The sequence below is a fragment of the Pteronotus mesoamericanus genome, unplaced genomic scaffold, assembly GCF_021234165.1.
Source record: "Pteronotus mesoamericanus isolate MK-2021 breed Mesoamerican mustached bat unplaced genomic scaffold, CSHL_Meso_final contig_20, whole genome shotgun sequence".
In the NCBI taxonomy this organism is placed as follows: Eukaryota; Metazoa; Chordata; class Mammalia; order Chiroptera; family Mormoopidae; genus Pteronotus; species Pteronotus mesoamericanus.
The window spans coordinates 12,686,315-12,702,922 of NW_026555085.1; the positions used below are offsets into that span (position 1 = coordinate 12,686,315).

The following is a 16,608-nucleotide window of genomic DNA, read 5'->3' on the forward strand; positions in this document are numbered from 1 at the left end:
AAAATTTTAAAAACTTTTTAGGCATATTGATCAGAATTACATTGAACTTATAGACTTACTTGAAAAGATGAGCCAGAGTTTCTAGCCAACCATTTTGTTCTGACTCCTTCACAAAGTGAGGAGCCAGAGGCAGTGAGACTGCAGAGGAGAGGCGATCAGGATGAGACTAAGGCAAGAAGAGCAGGTTGAAAAGAAGTGGGGGGTGATGGACTGGAACTTGGTGTATAGGGTTAGTCGGGGAGTCAGGTGTGGCTCTTGGGGTGGGAAACTCCAATTTCTTTCTTCTCAGAGAGAAGCTAGTGAAGATGCTGGTGGAGCTGCTGACCAACCAGGTGGGAGAGAAGATGGTGGTGGTGCTCGCCCTGCGCCTCCTCTACTTGCTCATGACCAAGTATGAGTGGCGCCCACTCTTTGCCAGGGATGGCGGCATCTATGCTGTGCTGGTTTGCATGCAAGAATACAAGACTTCTGTCTTGGTGCAGCAGGCAGGCCTGGCGGTGAGTGGGCTGGGCCTGGTGGGAGTGTGTGATGGGCGAGAGGTGGGCAGGGTGGGGGACTGCTAACCTGAGGAGGTACTGCGGTGACTCACACCGCGGAGAAGCCCTTGGGTCTGGAAGATGCAGGTGGTTTTATGAGTTCCAGCTGGACAGTCTTGGAGATTGAGTGCACGTTTGGAGAAAGGGAGAGGAATGTTTTTAAAAATGACTGTAGGTTTAAAATTGAGCAGCGGGGTGGGTGAGGTAGCCATTTACTAGGTGGGAAAATGTTAGAGGAGAAGGTCAGGAGTTGAGTTGTTAGGTATGTTGACTTTCCCATGCCTTTTTAGTTAGTTGTCTTGTTAAAGACTAATTTTCTAGATGTGACAAAGTAGTTTTTTAGCCTTCGATCTGAGTGGTACCCTTACACAGAAAATACTCGCTCCCAGATGTGGATCAAACAGAGCCAGCGTTGCCATGGTCTTGCTGCCCTGGGACCAGAGAATAGGACAGGGAGGCCCTTGTCCAGGGCAGCTTAACAGAATAGGTTTCCTGGCTTATCTAGACATAAGTGCCGGCTGGTAGGATGTGGGCTGGGTGTGCTATAAGTAGCCTGAGAGTGAGTCCTTGAGGTGGACAGTTCTGGTTCTGAGAATGCATCCCAACAGCGTAAAGGCAGCAGTGTGGACAGGAACGCATGCTCCTAGAGCAGGCCTTCCCAGGGGGCGGCGGGGAGGCTCCTTCTGCTGCAGGCCTACTAGGTCCCACTCCTCCCCAGAGCAGCCAGGCCTTCATATCCAGGCCATGTCCACTTAAAGGATTCCCTGACCCTTTCAAATCGCGTGACCAAAATACAGCATTTGCCTCTAAATTCAAGCTTTTGCTCTGTAACAAAATTGCATCATTTTGCTGATAACCTAAGGTCTACAGAATTGACCTACCTGGGGGAAAGTGGGGTCGCCAAGGGGAGAAAGCCTGACCATGAGGCAGCACTTGCTTCGAGGGTCCAGGTCTCAGAAGAGGGCTTATCCTGAGAATTATTTCTAATTCCTAGAGGGTTTCTTCTCAAGAGTCAACTCTTTCACCAGGAGAGACAGTCTCCACTCAAGCAGTATAGTGTTTGTCTTTTTAAAAATTTTTTTCTATACTACTAGCAAACAAGATTGCACATTACAAGTATACAAGTATTTTTTCCTATAATTCCAACCGCTCTGCCTATCAGACAACCCAAGTGGCCTTGTTGAGCAGGGCAGGGCACTGGCTTTGGAGGCCCGGGGACATTGGTTTGGGGGTGTTGCCATATAGGAGGTAACAAGCTATGGGAGTGGCCAAGGTTGCGGAGGGAGGGAGTGCAGAGTGAGAGGAGAGGTGGGGCAGGAGCCCTCACGGGAAAGACCAGGCGGAGGAACACCAGCGAGGGCGAACAGCCGGGAGGACACCAAGTTATGGAAGTCAAGGAAGAGAGGTTTTGCAAAGGGAAGAGTGGACAAGCAAGAAAGAAGACCACTTCAAGGAAAGCTTTTGAAGACAACTCAATGCTGCGAAAAGGCTGCATCCTGAGGCAGAGCTGCAGGAGGGGCAGCCATGCCTTCATTTAGCCTTGGTGCTGGTAGAGAGAAATTGTGGGCTGCTTATTACCACCATTGAGTCTTAGAATTTTTTTTTTTTTTTTGCTTTGTTTTTCCTTTTTTGTTTCTTAGCATTTGATGTCCAATCACTGCCTTTCCATTTCCATCTCTTACTTGACCTGTTTGCAAACAGCCCAGCTCCCCTGAAGTTTGAGGTCTAGAATGATGGCCTGGCCCTGCATGGTGGCTCTGCTCGTAACTCTGCTTCTACATTCCCCTTGCAGGCACTGAAGATGCTGGCCCTTGCCAGTTCCTCGGAGATCCCCTCTTTTGTTACCGGCCAAGACTCCATCCACCCGTTGTTTGATGTGCAGATGACCAGAGAGATGTTTGCCAGCATTGGCTCAGCCACCCGCCCAGGCTCTCAGAGCTTGCTCCTTACCATCCCTGCGGCTGTGATCCTGATGCTAAACACTGAGGGGTCGGGGCCTCTCCCTCCAAACTTCAAACTCCTGCTAAGCCCCAGTCATCACTGCTCCCCTGCCCAACTCTCTCGTGCTCCACAGAAATTCCCCTCATGTTGTTAACTTCTGGGTGAAACTTTAGTGGCCCTTCTGACTGTCATTGGAAGAGAGGCTAAGTGGTGGGGGGGTAGGGTAACTCCTAGAGAGCAGTGGCACCCTGACCTTCCTTCCTGGGACTGGGAGGAGTAACCTGAGGTCGGGGACCCCTGGAGCCCAATCTTCCCCAGCTGCAGGGCTTCTCCCCTGTGTGTTTACTTCCTCTTTCTGTTGCGTTCAACTCCCTGCTCCCAGGTGCGCCTCTGCAGTGAGAAATGGCCTGATCGTGCTCAGCCTGCTTTTGTGCAACCACCACACTCTGGGAGATCAGATTATAACCCAAGAGCTGAGAGACACGTTGTTTAGGCACTCAGGGATAGCACTGGAGGTAGAGCCCATGCCCACCACTCGCACTGTTCTCACGATGCTGCTCAGTCGCTACTCAGAGCCACCGGGCAGTCCTGAGCATGCAGGTACCATTGTGAAGGGGGTGGTTCTCTGCTGAGGAATCAGACAGTGTCAGCCTGTGGCCAGGAAGACTGCCATTTATGTCCTCACACCTTATTGGAAGGACACAATGAACTTCAGGAAAGGAATGAGGGCTTTGATGCTCAAGTTAGGTTTTACATAGAACTTCCTGACCAAGAGGAGAGGGAGACTCTTGAATAGATACAAGGCAGTTGCCTTCTCTGAATGGCTCTGCACACGCAAGGATTGCCATCTGTGTGATCTGGGTTTGGTCTTACTGGGCAGTGGAGATTGATTGAAGTAACTTACCGAGAGGCCTTCTTGAGGGGAATTGTAATTTACAATACAGAAAGTTTTATGACTAGAAACGAAATATTGATGTCATGGGGAGGAAGCCCTTTGTTTTTAACAAACAAGTGAAAACAGAAGCATTGGGCGGGGGGCATTGAACTAAGCAGTGTGTGTCAGTCTGTACAGCTAAAGTCCCCATGCTAGGTAGTACAGGAGTGTGATTGTAACAGCTAATGTCTATTGGCTTGTGTAACAGCATAGCTCACATGTAATAATAGAATTGTATGGCCGTAGGAGATTAAAAACGTATAAACGTGACAGTGTTTCCCATACTGGGCATTTTTTTCAGATGTAGCTGGGTATATATTTGGGGCCAGAAAAAAAAATCCTCTATACTTTTGTTAAGAACTGCAAACATCCTCCACATGGGAAGAAAATTTGGGGATGAGTTTCGGGAACTGCCCATTTCTTGGTTTGACCAATGTGTATGAGTCGTCTTCATATGTATTTTCTTCCTCCCCTGTGTCTGGACAGCAACACGGGAGACCCCCAGTGCCCAGGGCCAGGATGGGTCCCCTGAGCTGCTGATTCGGTCCCTGGTTGGGGACCCATCTGCAGAACTCCTCCTGGACTTGGAGCGTGTGCTGTGCCGTGAGGGCGGCCCTAGGGGGGCCGTGAGACCCCTCCTCAAGCGTCTCCAGCAGGAGCAGCAGCCCTTCCTCCTGCTGCTGCGGACTCTGGATGCCCCTGGACCCAACAAAGCTCTGCTGCTGACCACGCTGAGGTGAGGGACCTGTCCGGGCACCCGTGCGTTGGGAGTGAGGGGAGCTGGCTGACTGCGGGGACTTCACTTGCTCTCATCCCCTCACCAGGGTCATGACCCAGCTGCTGGATCACACTGAGGCGCTGGCCCTCCCCTGGCATGAGGTCCTGGAGCCGTGCCTCAACCGCCTGAGTGGCCCCAGCAGTGACTCTGAGGTGCCAGAGCCCCCGCAAGGGTTGGGGAGGGAAAGGCAGCCTCTGGGGACACCAGCTGCTGCTGGAGAGCACAGCGTAGCCTCTCTGGACGGGCCTGGATACTGGAAGGGGTGGGTGAAGAGGAGAAGGCTAATGTCCTCTAAGTCTCCAGACCTGGGGCTCTGAAGTGCGGGTATATATCCCGGATATTGCAGGTTTGGTTCTAGACCACTGCAATAAAGCACGCATTGTGATAAAGCAAGTATTATAATCTTTTCGCTGGTAGAGAGTCTTGCCTTTAATTTGTAAAGAACACATCTGTGAAGCATAAAGCTAAACGCAATAAAATGAAGTATGCCTGTATAAGCCTTTTGGCTGCACCTGGATTTTAGATTCTGGGTATAGGAGAAGCCGACATTTAGCAACCCAGACATTGCTTGCTCTCCATGCCTCAGGGTTTGCAAGGCTCAGGCATGAGGTTGGCTCTTGAGAGAGGTTGGCCATGGCAGGAAGAAGCCTGAGAAGCTGTGCTCAGCTCCTACCAACTCACTCTGGGGTCCCAGCACCCCAGTATTCTGTTTCTACCTGTCTTTGGTACTCTCCTTTCCCTTGGCCTCTGAGTTTCTCCAAAAATCTCAGCCACAACATTCCTTTTACCAAACCTACCCTTCAACCCTTACGTGGCTTGCCCTCTTTTTGCAAACATTAATCTCTTTGGCTCTGGGCTCAGATTGTTCAGGAGCTGCTCTGCTTTCTGCATCGCCTGGCCTCCATGCACAAGGACTATGCAGTGGTGCTCTGCTGCCTGGGAGCCAAAGAGACTCTCTCCAAAGTCCTGGACAAGCACTCGGTTCAGCTGCTATTGGCCTGTGAGCTTCGGGACCTGGTAACAGAGTGTGAAAAATACGCCCAGCTCTATAGTAGCCTCACCTCCAGCATCCTGGCTGGCTGCATTCAGGTAAGGAGCTTTGTGGATACAGAACTAAGGGAGACTGTAAGCCAGAAGTAGGGGGAGGGGATTTAGTGTGTGTCCCCATTTGGTATCCCTGATTGACACGAGTGGTAGCAAATCTGGGGTATTGTTTCCCAGCCTTTGCTCCACATGCTCCTGTTCCAAAATTTGGGGAAAAATGGGCTCAGTATTCTGTTACCCCTTGATTCTTTCTCCATATATATCTTTTATTTTGTTTGTTTTTCTCTGTTTCCCCCTCTGCCTTTTCCCTTTCTCATGTTCTGGCTGCAGATGGTCCTGGACCAGATCGAAGACCACAGACGAACCCAGCAACCCATCAATATCCCCTTTTTTGATGTGTTCCTCAGGCATCTCTGCCAGGGTTCGTGCCCCATCTGCTTTCTCCTGGCTCCTGCCCCGACACTTGTTCTCTTCCCTTCCTGCTCTCTACTCCCTTTCCTTTTTTCTCTCAACTAACCGGGTGGTGACCACCACCCCTTCCCACTGCCCCCAGGCTCCAGTGTGGAAGTGAAGGAGGACAAGTGCTGGGAGAGGGTGGAGGTGTCCTCCAACCCACACCGGGCCAGCAAGCTGACGGACCGCAACCCCAAGACCTACTGGGAGTCCAACGGCAGCACCGGCTCCCACTACATCACCTTGCACATGCACCGTGGTGTTCTTGTTAGGTGTGCACACACCCACATACACAACCCCATCTGCAATCCCTGAGGGACTCACTCAAGCCCATTTTGTGCAGTGAATAGACAGACATAGAGACTTGTGCTAGGTATAGATGTTCCCTGGACCCCTGAGCCTGGTGACATGCCACCCCAACTAGGTACAGATGTCACTTCCTGTGCTTGATGTTGAAGGAGATCAGCAACTCACTCACCCACTCTTCCTGGGGGCATTTGTTTAATGTGTACTTGGTGCTCGGCACTGGGCAGTGGTCTGGAGCTGCAAGGACAGTGAGATGTGGGATCTGTCATCAGGGAACTTGGAGTCTAGTTGGGAAACCAGGCTGGAAAATCAGTAAGAGCATAGAGTAAGAAAAAGCATTATGATCAATATGTGTGCTGGATCATGAGGCCAACTGAGAGGCCAGAGGAGGCTTCCTGAAGGACAGGGTAACTAGCTGAGTTTTGAAGTAGAATGCAGGGAGATAAAGAGAGGGCAGTGGATATTCTAGGCAGAGGGACAGCATGTGAGCAAAGTGGAAGTAAGAGACATGGTGATGTATTTGGGTGAACTTTAAGTAAATGTATTTGGTTGGAATGAAAGGTATGTGTAGTGAAACAGGAGGAGCTGAAACCAGAAAAGTAGGCAGAGCTAGATGACAAGAGTTCTGTGAGCTAAGAGGTTTGAGTTTTATTCTGAAGTTTGGGGGGAGCCACTGAAGGGTTTTAAGAAGAGAAGAGATAAAACTAGATTTTTTTTATTTGGAAAGTTCACTCTGGCATTATGGGAGTTTGGGTTGGCGGCCAAGAGAAGTCGAAAGGGTCATGCAGTGGCCCAGTTGAGGAATGATGACTTTTCAGTTAGGCAGAGCGAATGGGAACCCAGGGGGGATAGACGGGGAAATCTTAAGAGAGGTGGAGGCTGCAGGACTTGCCGTTTACCTACACAGGGAAGCTGGGAGAGGGAGACATCACAGCGACAGTGTTGCAGTTATAGTGCTGGGCGGATGGCAATTCTCTTTCCCAGGAAAGAGAAGTAGGAAGAAGAACAGGTTGCTTTGGAGATGGTTGTTCCATTTGGGCATGTTGACTTTGAGGTGCCTGTGGGGCATGACATGGAAATGTCTGTGGGACACACAGCGTGAAAGCTCAGGAGATGAGTCTTGGGGTAGAGATGTGGATTTGGTGTCATGAGGGTATTGAATGAAGTCACTTTGGGGGAAGATAAAGGCAAAAGCAGAGGGTCTATGGGAAGACTGATGCTTGAGCAGAGGGACAGGAGTCAGGAGGAAGTGTTGGGTTGAAGTCATTTTAAACAAAGATCAGGATCCTGGTTCTAACCGATTCTGTTCTCCTTTCCCAGGCAGCTGACTCTGCTGGTGGCCAGTGAGGACTCCAGTTACATGCCGGCTCGGGTAGTGGTGTTCGGGGGCGACAGCACCAGCTGCATCACCACTGAGCTCAACACGGTGGGGACCCTCATGACCCCTCCCTCACCTTAATCCCCATCCTTCTCTTTGTCTTAGGGCCTTACCAGAGGGACCCAGCCCCTGGGGATTTCCCACATCCCTTTCTCCTTGTAAGCAGTGAGTGGAATTAGGGATGCGGAGCCATGTAGCTCCACAGGCTCGGTGCAGAAGCAGTGATGGGCACACACCATCACAAATTTGGTTGCTGTCAACAGTCCTTCCAGCCCCACTTTTGGAGGTGACAGCTCTCTCTCCCTGCCTTCTCCCCTGCCCCGCCACCAGGTCAATGTGATGCCCTCCGCCAGCCGGGTGATCCTCCTGGAGAACCTGAACCGCTTCTGGCCCGTCATCCAGATTCGCATAAAGCGCTGCCAGCAGGTAGAGCAAGGGCAGAGGCAGGGTCCTGGGGACCAGGAGGTAGCACAGGGTTTCCATAGTAACAGGGTTCCCCAGCATTTGGGGGCCAGGCTCAGGCCAAGGAGAGGGAGGGCCATCCTGAGTAGCTCTAGGAACTAGAGCTCAGGGTGTGAGGCCAGGCTTTCGTAGCTGGGTGGCTTAGGTGACAGATAAATCTGTGCATGTTACAGGGCGGCATTGACACCCGGGTTCGGGGTGTGGAGGTCCTGGGCCCCAAGCCCACTTTCTGGCCACTATTCCGAGAGCAGCTGTGTCGCCGTACTTGTCTCTTCTACACAATTCGGGCGCAAGCCTGGAGCCGGGACATAGCAGAGGACCGCAGGCGTCTCCTCCAGCTCTGTCCCAGGTGGGTGGGGCAAGAGGTGGGCAGGGTTGAAGGCGGGAAGGGACGTGGTTAAGGGAGCAGGATGCTGTGAAGAAGGTGTGTGACCCTGTGGATGTCTGAAAGGTAAAGCGGCAGCCAGGACCGGAGGGGAAGTGACCATAGGTGAGAAGTATGTGCTGCTAGGGACGAACCGGGGGAGGGACTGAGTATGGGTGATTAGGGGTTGACTGCATTTGAGCAGAGGCCTCAAGGGAGTCTGCGTCTTTAGTCCTTGACCACACACTGTTTATCCCCAGACTGAACAGGGTTTTGCGCCACGAGCAGAATTTTGCTGATCGCTTCCTCCCCGATGATGAAGCTGCCCAAGCACTGGGCAAGGCCTGCTGGGAGGCCCTGGTCAGCCCCCTGGTGCAGAACATCACCTCCCCCGGTAAGCGCCCCGACCCCTGGCCCCACTAACCAGCTCCTTGTTATTATTCCCAGAGACTGCCTGGGTTAATGCTCTTGGTTCTCTTGGTTCCTATCTTTATCCCTGAAGGCCTGTGTTCCTTTCCTTCCTGCCCTAGAGACTGCTCCCTGAGGCTCTGGTATTTAAATCTTCCCCCCCACCCCACCCCCAACCTGTTACCGAACCCCCAGACTCCAACTGAAGCAGACCTTGGCTGGGGGAGGGGAGGGCTGTGCTGTCCCCCAAACTTTTTGGTACAGTTGTTCCTTCTCCCTCCTCCTCCCGAGCTCTCTGTTTCCCACAAAGACCTGCTCTGATCTATCTTTTAGACGCAGAAGGTGTGAGTTCCCTGGGATGGCTGCTGAGTCAGTACTTAGAGCAAAGGGAGAGCTCTCGGAACCCTCTGAGTCGGGCAGCATCCTTTGCCTCTCGAGTTCGTCGCCTTTGCCACTTGCTGGTGCATGTGGAGCCTCCTCCTGGGCTTTCTGCTGAGCCATCCACTCATCCCTGTAAGTCCCAGCTGTGGTGGCTGAGCTCAGAATCTGGGCAGTGATATTATCTGGCTCGTCCCTCCTAGATTTTATTCTTCTTTGCTGCTTTGCTGTGGGTATTTCCAGGGGTCAGTACCCAAGACCCCAGGACTCACCCCAGGGCTGAGATAAAACTCCTTGCTTTGCCTTCTGTCTCCATAGTCAGCAAGAACAGGAAGGGTCAGGATCGGAGCCCTGGACCTTCACCACTTCTCCCAAGCAGCAGCCTGAGGAACATAACACAGTGCTGGCTGAGTGTGGTGCAGGAGCAGGTGGGCAGAAGGAAGCTGAACTCGGGGGAGGGTTGGTTTTCTAGTCTGTCCACATACTGGTACTTGACTTTACAGTTCTCGTGCTTTCTCAGGTCAGCAGGTTCCTGGCTGTAGCTTGGAGGGCCCCCGACTTCGTGCCACGTTACTGTACACTCTACAAGCACTTGCAGAGGGCGGGCTCAGAGCTCTTCGGGCCCCGGGCAGCCTTCACACTGGCCCTGCACAGTGGCTTCTCAGGCGCCTTGCTGCAGCAGTCCTTCCTCACCATGGCGCACGTGAGTCCCGCAAGCCTTCCAGCTCATGCGTGAGGCTCGTGTCTCTGCTCTTCCATCTCCTTTCATTCCCCATTCTCCTCCATTCCCTCTTCCCTCTTCATTGTTTGCTGGTGCCCCTTTCATTGCCCCAGATGAGTGAGCAGTTTGCCAGGCACATCGACCAACAGATCCAGCGCCACCTGAGTGGCGGAGCCCCTGGAGCAGACATGCCGGGGCAACTTCAGCGGCATCTGGAGCCCATCATGGTCCTTTCTGGCCTGGAGCTGGCCACTACTTTTGAGCACTTCTACCAGTGAGTGAAGTTCTGGAGAGGTAGGGCATAGGAGGCCTGGCGTCTAGACAGGGCAAAGATCTGAGTTAGAGGGAAGATGAGGAAGGACACAGTGGGGAGGAGAGATTAAGATCCAGAGATGGCTGTGGCATTGGGGGAAAGGGAGCGGAATAGGTGAGGTAGGGCCTGCGACCCAGGCTGCCTGCAACAGAGGGACCTACGTTCTGGAGCAGGAGGCTGGGCCGTCCGCGTGCCCACACTGAGGCTGGGCCGGGGCTGTGTGTGCTGCAGGCACTACATGGCGGACCGTCTCCTGAGCCTGGGCTCGAGCTGGCTGGAGGGGGCCGTGCTGGAGCAGATCGGTCCCTGCTTCCCCAACCGCCTCCCCCAGCAGATGCTGCAGAGCCTGAGCACCTCCGAGGAGCTACAGCGCCAGTTCCACGTCTACCAGCTCCAGCGGCTTGATAGGCTGCTCTTGGAGCAGGAGGATGAGGAAGAACAGGGCCTGGAGGAAGAGGAGGTAAGAGCAAGGGAAAAGAGTGGGAGAATAGGAGACTAAAGAAGGGAGCCCAAGGGCCCTTGAAATCCTTCTGTCTCTCAGGAGGAAGAGGAGGAAGAGGAGGCTGGGAAAGAACTATTTATCGAAGATCCAAGTCCAACAGTTTCTGTACTGGTCCTGTCACCACGCTGCTGGCCGGTCTCCCCACTCTGCTACCTGTACCATCCCAGAAAGTGCCTTCCCACAGAATTCTGTGATGCCCTTGACCGCTTCTCCAATTTCTACAGCCAGAGTGAGGCGATAGGGACAGGCAATTGGAGAGTGGGGTGAGATTTGGGGTGGCAAGAGAGGAATAGGAGAGGACCTTTGGCCAGGAATGCGCAGATAGGAGGAAACAGTCTCTTGGGGAAGGTGAAGAAGAGTGGGTTAGATCTTCATTAATTTCTCATCATTTCCTTCAGCCGTGTATGAATTGGTTGTATTTTTCTTTTTCTAACTTCAAGTTGCACGCTTAGTCTTTTCAGACCTCTTTCCAAATAAAAGTATTTAAGGCTATTTATTTCCTTCTCAGTATTGGTTTAGCTGCATTCTGTAAGATTTTTGGGTTTGTCTTTTAATTTTTTTAAATTGAGATATGAATTAGTATTCAGTAAGGTGCATGCATCTTAGTTATGAACTTAATGAGTTTTACATCATATGCATTACTTGACCCCCAGATCAAGATGCAGAATGCTTCCAGCACCCAGAAATCTTCCTCCTTCATGTCTCCTTTCTAGTCGGTATCTTCTTCCAAGAGACACCATTATCTTTACTTTGTCACTATAGATTTTTGCCTGTATTTGTAACATCGTGTAAATGGAATCATAGAGCATATATTTTGCTGTGTCTTATTTCCCACTCAACTTAGTGTCTGTGGAAGTGAGTCAGGTTGTCAGTTGTATCACTACTTTGTTCTTTTGTATTGCCGAGTCATGTTTCATTGTAGGAATATATTTACCCTTTCTGCTGCTGATGGATATTTGGGATATTGAATAAGTTTTTATTATGTAACATTTTTCTTGTTTAGTTCAAAGAATTTTCTAATTTTTGTTATATCTTCTTTGACTTACTACTTTTCTAGAAGTAGATTTTAAAATTGCCAAGCAGATTTTTCTTTGTTTCGTTTGTTTAGTTATCTTTTTGTATAAGATCTCAGCCTTCATTCCATTGTGGCCAAAGAACATGGTTTCTGTGATACTGAATCTTTGCCACCTATTGAGACTTCCTTTGTAGCCAAGTAGATGGTCAAGTTTTATAAGTGTTCCATGTGTGATAAAGAAGAATGTGTGTTTTCAGCTGCTGGGTACAATAGTCTACATATTTTACTAAACTGGTATTGTTAATTTTATTGTTCAAATTTTCTTTTTTTTTCAATCCTCACCCAAGGATATATTTATTGATTTTAGAGCAAGAGGAAGGGAGAGATAGAGAGAAACACTGATGTGAGAGAGAAGTATCAGTTGGTTGTCGCCCATACACATCCTGATGGGGGATCGAACCCTCAACCTTAGGAGTGTGCCCTGAGCTGAAATTGAACTTGCAGCATTTGGCGCATGGGATGATGCTCCAACTAACTGAGCCACCCAGCCCAGGGCATTGTTCAAATTTTCTGTAATTCGAACAGAATTTCAAATTTATTTTTGTATACTTGATTTGTTACTGAGAGAGGTGTGCTCTAATCTACCTTTATGATAGTGAATTTTTAAACTAAGTATGAAATTTTGCTTTATATATTTTGACAGTGTTACTACATACAACTTTAACATTATATAACAGGGCTACTTACAGAACTTGGCGCAATGATGGAGAAGTTCTGTACTGTTCAGTATGATAGACATTTGTGGCTGTTGAGTACCTGAAATGTGACTAGTTTGGCTGGGGAACTGAGTGTTTAATTTCATTTACTTTAATCAATTTAAATTTAAGTAGCCACACATATGACCTTTCTGGTAAAAACTTCAAGTCAGCTTTTATCTGGTATATATAGTATACCAGCTTTCTTTGGTTAGTATTTTTCTAGTACCTCTTTTTCTATCCTTTTACTTTTTGTTGGGATTGGTAGTTCTTTCAGGTATCTTTTACTGTGGTAAAATATACATCTCATAAAATTTGCCATTTTAACCATTTTAAGTATACAATTAAAAATTTTTTATTTGGAAATAATTTCTAATTAGCAGAAAAACTTAAGATTAATACAAAGAGCACCCACATACTTTATCCAGGTTTACCTTTTGTTAACATTTTGCCTATTTTGTTTTTGTCATTTGCTCTTTGTGTATTTATGCATATGTATAAGTGCGTGTACACTATGTGCACATAATTGTGTATATATGGATATGTATGCCTATAATTGTATGTGTTTGTATATATGCACACACATAATTGTGTGTGTGTGTGTGTGTGTGTGTAATTGAGAGTAAATTGCATATATGCTGGCCTTTTGCCTCTAAATACTTTAATATATATTTCTTAAGAATAAAGGTATTCTCTTACATAACCATAATTCATCAATTTCAAACATTTGATATTTCCGTATTCCAGTTTTGTCAATTGATCCCATGTCTTTTTTTTTTTTTTTTAAGTCCAGGAAAGGATTCAGTCTAGGGTCACCTATTATGTTTAGTTGTCATGTTTCTAGTCTCCTTGAACCTGGAATAATTCCTCAGCCTTTCTTTGTCTTTCATGACACTGATATTTTTAGAGAATACAGTCCTTTTAAATTAACTAAATAGCATCTCATCTTAAATTTATATAGTATTTCCTCATGGTTAGTTTCAGGTTATGCATTCCTAGCCAGAATACTAAGTAGCTGATTTATATGCTTCTCAGGGTATTATATTTGGAAGCATACAATTTTGATCTGTCCCTCTTTTGGGATGTTAATTTTGACAGTCTGGTCAAGGTGTTGTTTGATTTCTCCACTGTACAGTTATTGTTTTTTTCCTTGCTGCTATTAATAGGCAATCTGTTGGGGGAGATACTTTAAAACCATGCCAATATTCTACTCTCATCAGAGTTTCCCCCAGTATTATTTTACTTTTAAGTTTGCCATACTCTTATATTTTAGGCATGTGTCTTGTAAATACCTAGAATTTGTTTTGTATTCAACTTAATAATCTCTCTTTTTGAGTTGTCAATTTTAGCCTATTTATAATTACTGTAACCATATATTGGATTTTTATTTTTAACCTCTTATTTGTGTTTAAATTTACCCTTCTTATATTTTAAATTTTTAAAAAGATTTTTTTTTTTTTAATTTTTAAAGAGAGAGGAAAGGAGGGAGAGAGAGAAACATCAATGTGTGGTTGCCTCTCACACGCCCCCTAGTGGGGAACCTGGTCTGCAATCCAGGCATGTGCCCTGACTGGGAGTTGAACCAGTGACCTTTGGTTTGCAGGTCATCACTCAGTCCACTGAGCCACACCAGCCAGGGCCCTTCTTACATTTTAAAATTTTAGTTATTTCATATACACAACAGAATAGGGGGTTGGCAAAAGTAGGTTTACAGTTGTAAGTACGTGAAACAGTTTATTCTTGTATTATTTTTAAATTAATTATTTTATTATTTATTTGTATTACAACTGTAGATGTACTTTGCCAACCCCTGTATGTAAAACACATATAATTAAACGAAGAAGAATAAATTGAACACCTTTGTAGATACAGTTCTATACTAGGCTTTTGTGCTTTTTTTTTCCTTCTTTCAGATTAATTTTTTTTAAACTTTTTTTTTTTTTTTGGTTTTGTTTTGGAAGTTATGCATTCTGTTTCCACAGTTGATTATCCTTATATTTTTAACCTATTTGTTTGTCTTAATAATGTCACTTCCTTCCATCCTGAATAATAAGAGGACCATAGAAAATGTTAACTTCAGCTCTAACTTGAATCTTGCTTGTTACTGTCGTTCAGTGTTTTAGAATTATCTATTTTTAGTCATTACTATTACTGTTTTATTCAGTCGATGTTTAGATTTGCCATCATACCAATTGCTTTAGTCACCATTCCTTTTGTATCTTGTTTCTTCTTCTTTAGTTCAATTTTTTCCCTAAAGTTTGTCCTTTAGCAGTTTCCTCATTGAGGGAGTGAGTATTGGTAGAAAACTGTCAGGTTTTTTTTTTTTGAGAATGGTTTATGTTCAGCCTCACTTTAAAAATCTTTTTATTACGATAAATTTTAGACATACACAAAAGTAGACAGAGTAGACAAACTCCAGTTAGCAACATATACCAATTCATGGCCCATCTTGTTTCATCTATATCCCCACCCACTTACTCAGCCCTGAAATATAAAAGATAAGGACTCTCTTTTTAAAGGGAGGGACAGTACAATTATCAAACCATTAGAAGTTAACAATTCCTAATATCATCAGGTAGACATTTAGTGTTCTGGAGTTTTTTAAATTAGGGTTTTTTGTTTGTTTATTGAGGCAAACACCCACACATTGCATTTGATTTAGTTCTATTTTTTCATGTCCCTTAATCTATGGGTTCCAGTCTCCCTCTTTTCTTCCTGCCCTTTTTGCAATTGTTTGTGGAGGAAACTGGGTTGTTTGCCAAATAAAGTTGTTGACAGGCTGGTTTGCTGATTTGTATCCACAAGGTGTCCTCTAGCATGTTCCTCTGTCCCCTTTGTTTCCTGAACACCGATACTTAGGTGTAGAAGCTTATTCAGATTTGGGTTTGACTTCTTGGGCAAGAACACTTCACAGGTAGCACTGTGTACTTCTGCCAGGAGGTGTATTAACTTGTAGCTGTCTCTGTGTTATCAAGGTGGGTCAGTGGATTTCAGTGCTGTCAGTCTGACGTACACATGGCTTCCCATCATCTTTTCATTAGATAGTCATTCGTTATCATTGCACAGGTCTATCATTTCACTAGGGATTACGAACTATTGATGTTCTAGTTTTGTTATTCTTTCTTCATGTATTAGCTGGAATGCTTTCTCTATAAAGAGAAACTTTTCTCACCAACTTTTTAGTTACTTTGAAATACAGTTGGTACAGGAAAGGCTTGATTCTTTCCTCCTCCCCTTTATTTTGTACCAGTTTTCAGAATAATGTGTTGGTTGCCTAGCATCCTCTTAAGATGAGCAATGAGGTCTTCTTTAAAAGAATACAGTCATTGAAAATTGATAGATTTAAAAAATATTTCATGTGTTTCAGTCCATTGCAGGTGTTATTTATTTATTTATTTATTTTGGTGTTCATATGTCCCAACTCTGGCCACAGAGCACCTCTCAGGTTGGCTTCTTTAGATACTCCCTGCCTTTGACAGCATCCCCACTGTCTAGTGTGAGCAAACATCCCAAGCTCACTTGCTGGAGCTGAGAAACAGGACGCCAGCCTGGTGGGTCCATATAACTGTCAGCTCCTTACGGGCAAAACCCAGAACCCTGGTGTTTCTTCCATGGAGCCTGCCTGACACAGGGCCAGGCGCGGGGTGGGCTCCCAGATACCTGTGGCCTGCCTGGGAGGCAGCACAGAGGAGGCTGAGCTCTGGAAGCTGTAACCGCTGGGGCCTAAGAGACTAGCAGGAGCAAGCCTTAACTAATAGTACCTCCTCGCCTCAACCCTTAACCCCCAATTTCCCCTATTCTTTGTCTCCACCCTTTTCCTCGATACTTTCCCAGGTCAGAACCACCCAGTCTGGGGACCGCACCGGCGACTGCAGTGGACGTGGCTGGGCCGGGCTGAGCTGCAGTTTGGGGACCAGACCCTGCATGTGTCCACCGTGCAGATGTGGCTGCTGTTAAATTTCAATCAGACAGAGGTGCCTCCGCTCCTCAGCCCCTCTCTGTCTTGTCTTCCCCTTTGTCTGCCACTGTTTCCCTAAACTCCTCTTCCTTCCATCCTTTCCACTTCTGACTGGCCCTGTTTCTCCTTACCAGGAGGTGTCAGTAGAAACCTTGGTGAAGAATTCTGACCTCACCACACAGCTATTGCTCCAGGCACTTTTGCCCCTCACTTCTGAGAATGGCCCTTTGACCCTGCATGAGGGTCAGGACTTTCCACATGGGGGTAAGTCAATGGGTCTGGCCTGCGACTCTGCTCATAGCGGGTGGGACTCTCAGAGTGGGGGTAGTGTAGCAGGGAATGAGAATGGGGTCCCTTTTCTG

At 47.3% G+C, this 16,608-nt stretch overlaps 1 protein-coding gene across 1 annotated transcript in view; it reads left to right on the forward strand.

Moving 5' to 3' along the window:
• The window catches only part of CUL9 (cullin 9), a 33,674-nt gene that overhangs the window by 7,030 nt on the left and 10,036 nt on the right, over nucleotides 1–16,608 (forward strand). Inside the window, exons 8-27 of the mRNA XM_054569395.1 lie at nucleotides 290–497; nucleotides 2,329–2,525; nucleotides 2,860–3,077; nucleotides 3,898–4,147; nucleotides 4,236–4,341; nucleotides 5,051–5,278; nucleotides 5,564–5,654; nucleotides 5,787–5,958; nucleotides 7,313–7,418; nucleotides 7,701–7,796; nucleotides 8,006–8,181; nucleotides 8,457–8,590; nucleotides 8,938–9,117; nucleotides 9,301–9,410; nucleotides 9,503–9,685; nucleotides 9,817–9,977; nucleotides 10,248–10,476; nucleotides 10,558–10,747; nucleotides 16,123–16,262; nucleotides 16,381–16,510. Of these exons, the coding sequence (XP_054425370.1) occupies nucleotides 290–497; nucleotides 2,329–2,525; nucleotides 2,860–3,077; nucleotides 3,898–4,147; nucleotides 4,236–4,341; nucleotides 5,051–5,278; nucleotides 5,564–5,654; nucleotides 5,787–5,958; nucleotides 7,313–7,418; nucleotides 7,701–7,796; nucleotides 8,006–8,181; nucleotides 8,457–8,590; nucleotides 8,938–9,117; nucleotides 9,301–9,410; nucleotides 9,503–9,685; nucleotides 9,817–9,977; nucleotides 10,248–10,476; nucleotides 10,558–10,747; nucleotides 16,123–16,262; nucleotides 16,381–16,510 (3,305 nt within the window). The remainder of the gene's footprint in view (nucleotides 1–289; nucleotides 498–2,328; nucleotides 2,526–2,859; nucleotides 3,078–3,897; nucleotides 4,148–4,235; nucleotides 4,342–5,050; nucleotides 5,279–5,563; nucleotides 5,655–5,786; nucleotides 5,959–7,312; nucleotides 7,419–7,700; nucleotides 7,797–8,005; nucleotides 8,182–8,456; nucleotides 8,591–8,937; nucleotides 9,118–9,300; nucleotides 9,411–9,502; nucleotides 9,686–9,816; nucleotides 9,978–10,247; nucleotides 10,477–10,557; nucleotides 10,748–16,122; nucleotides 16,263–16,380; nucleotides 16,511–16,608) is intronic.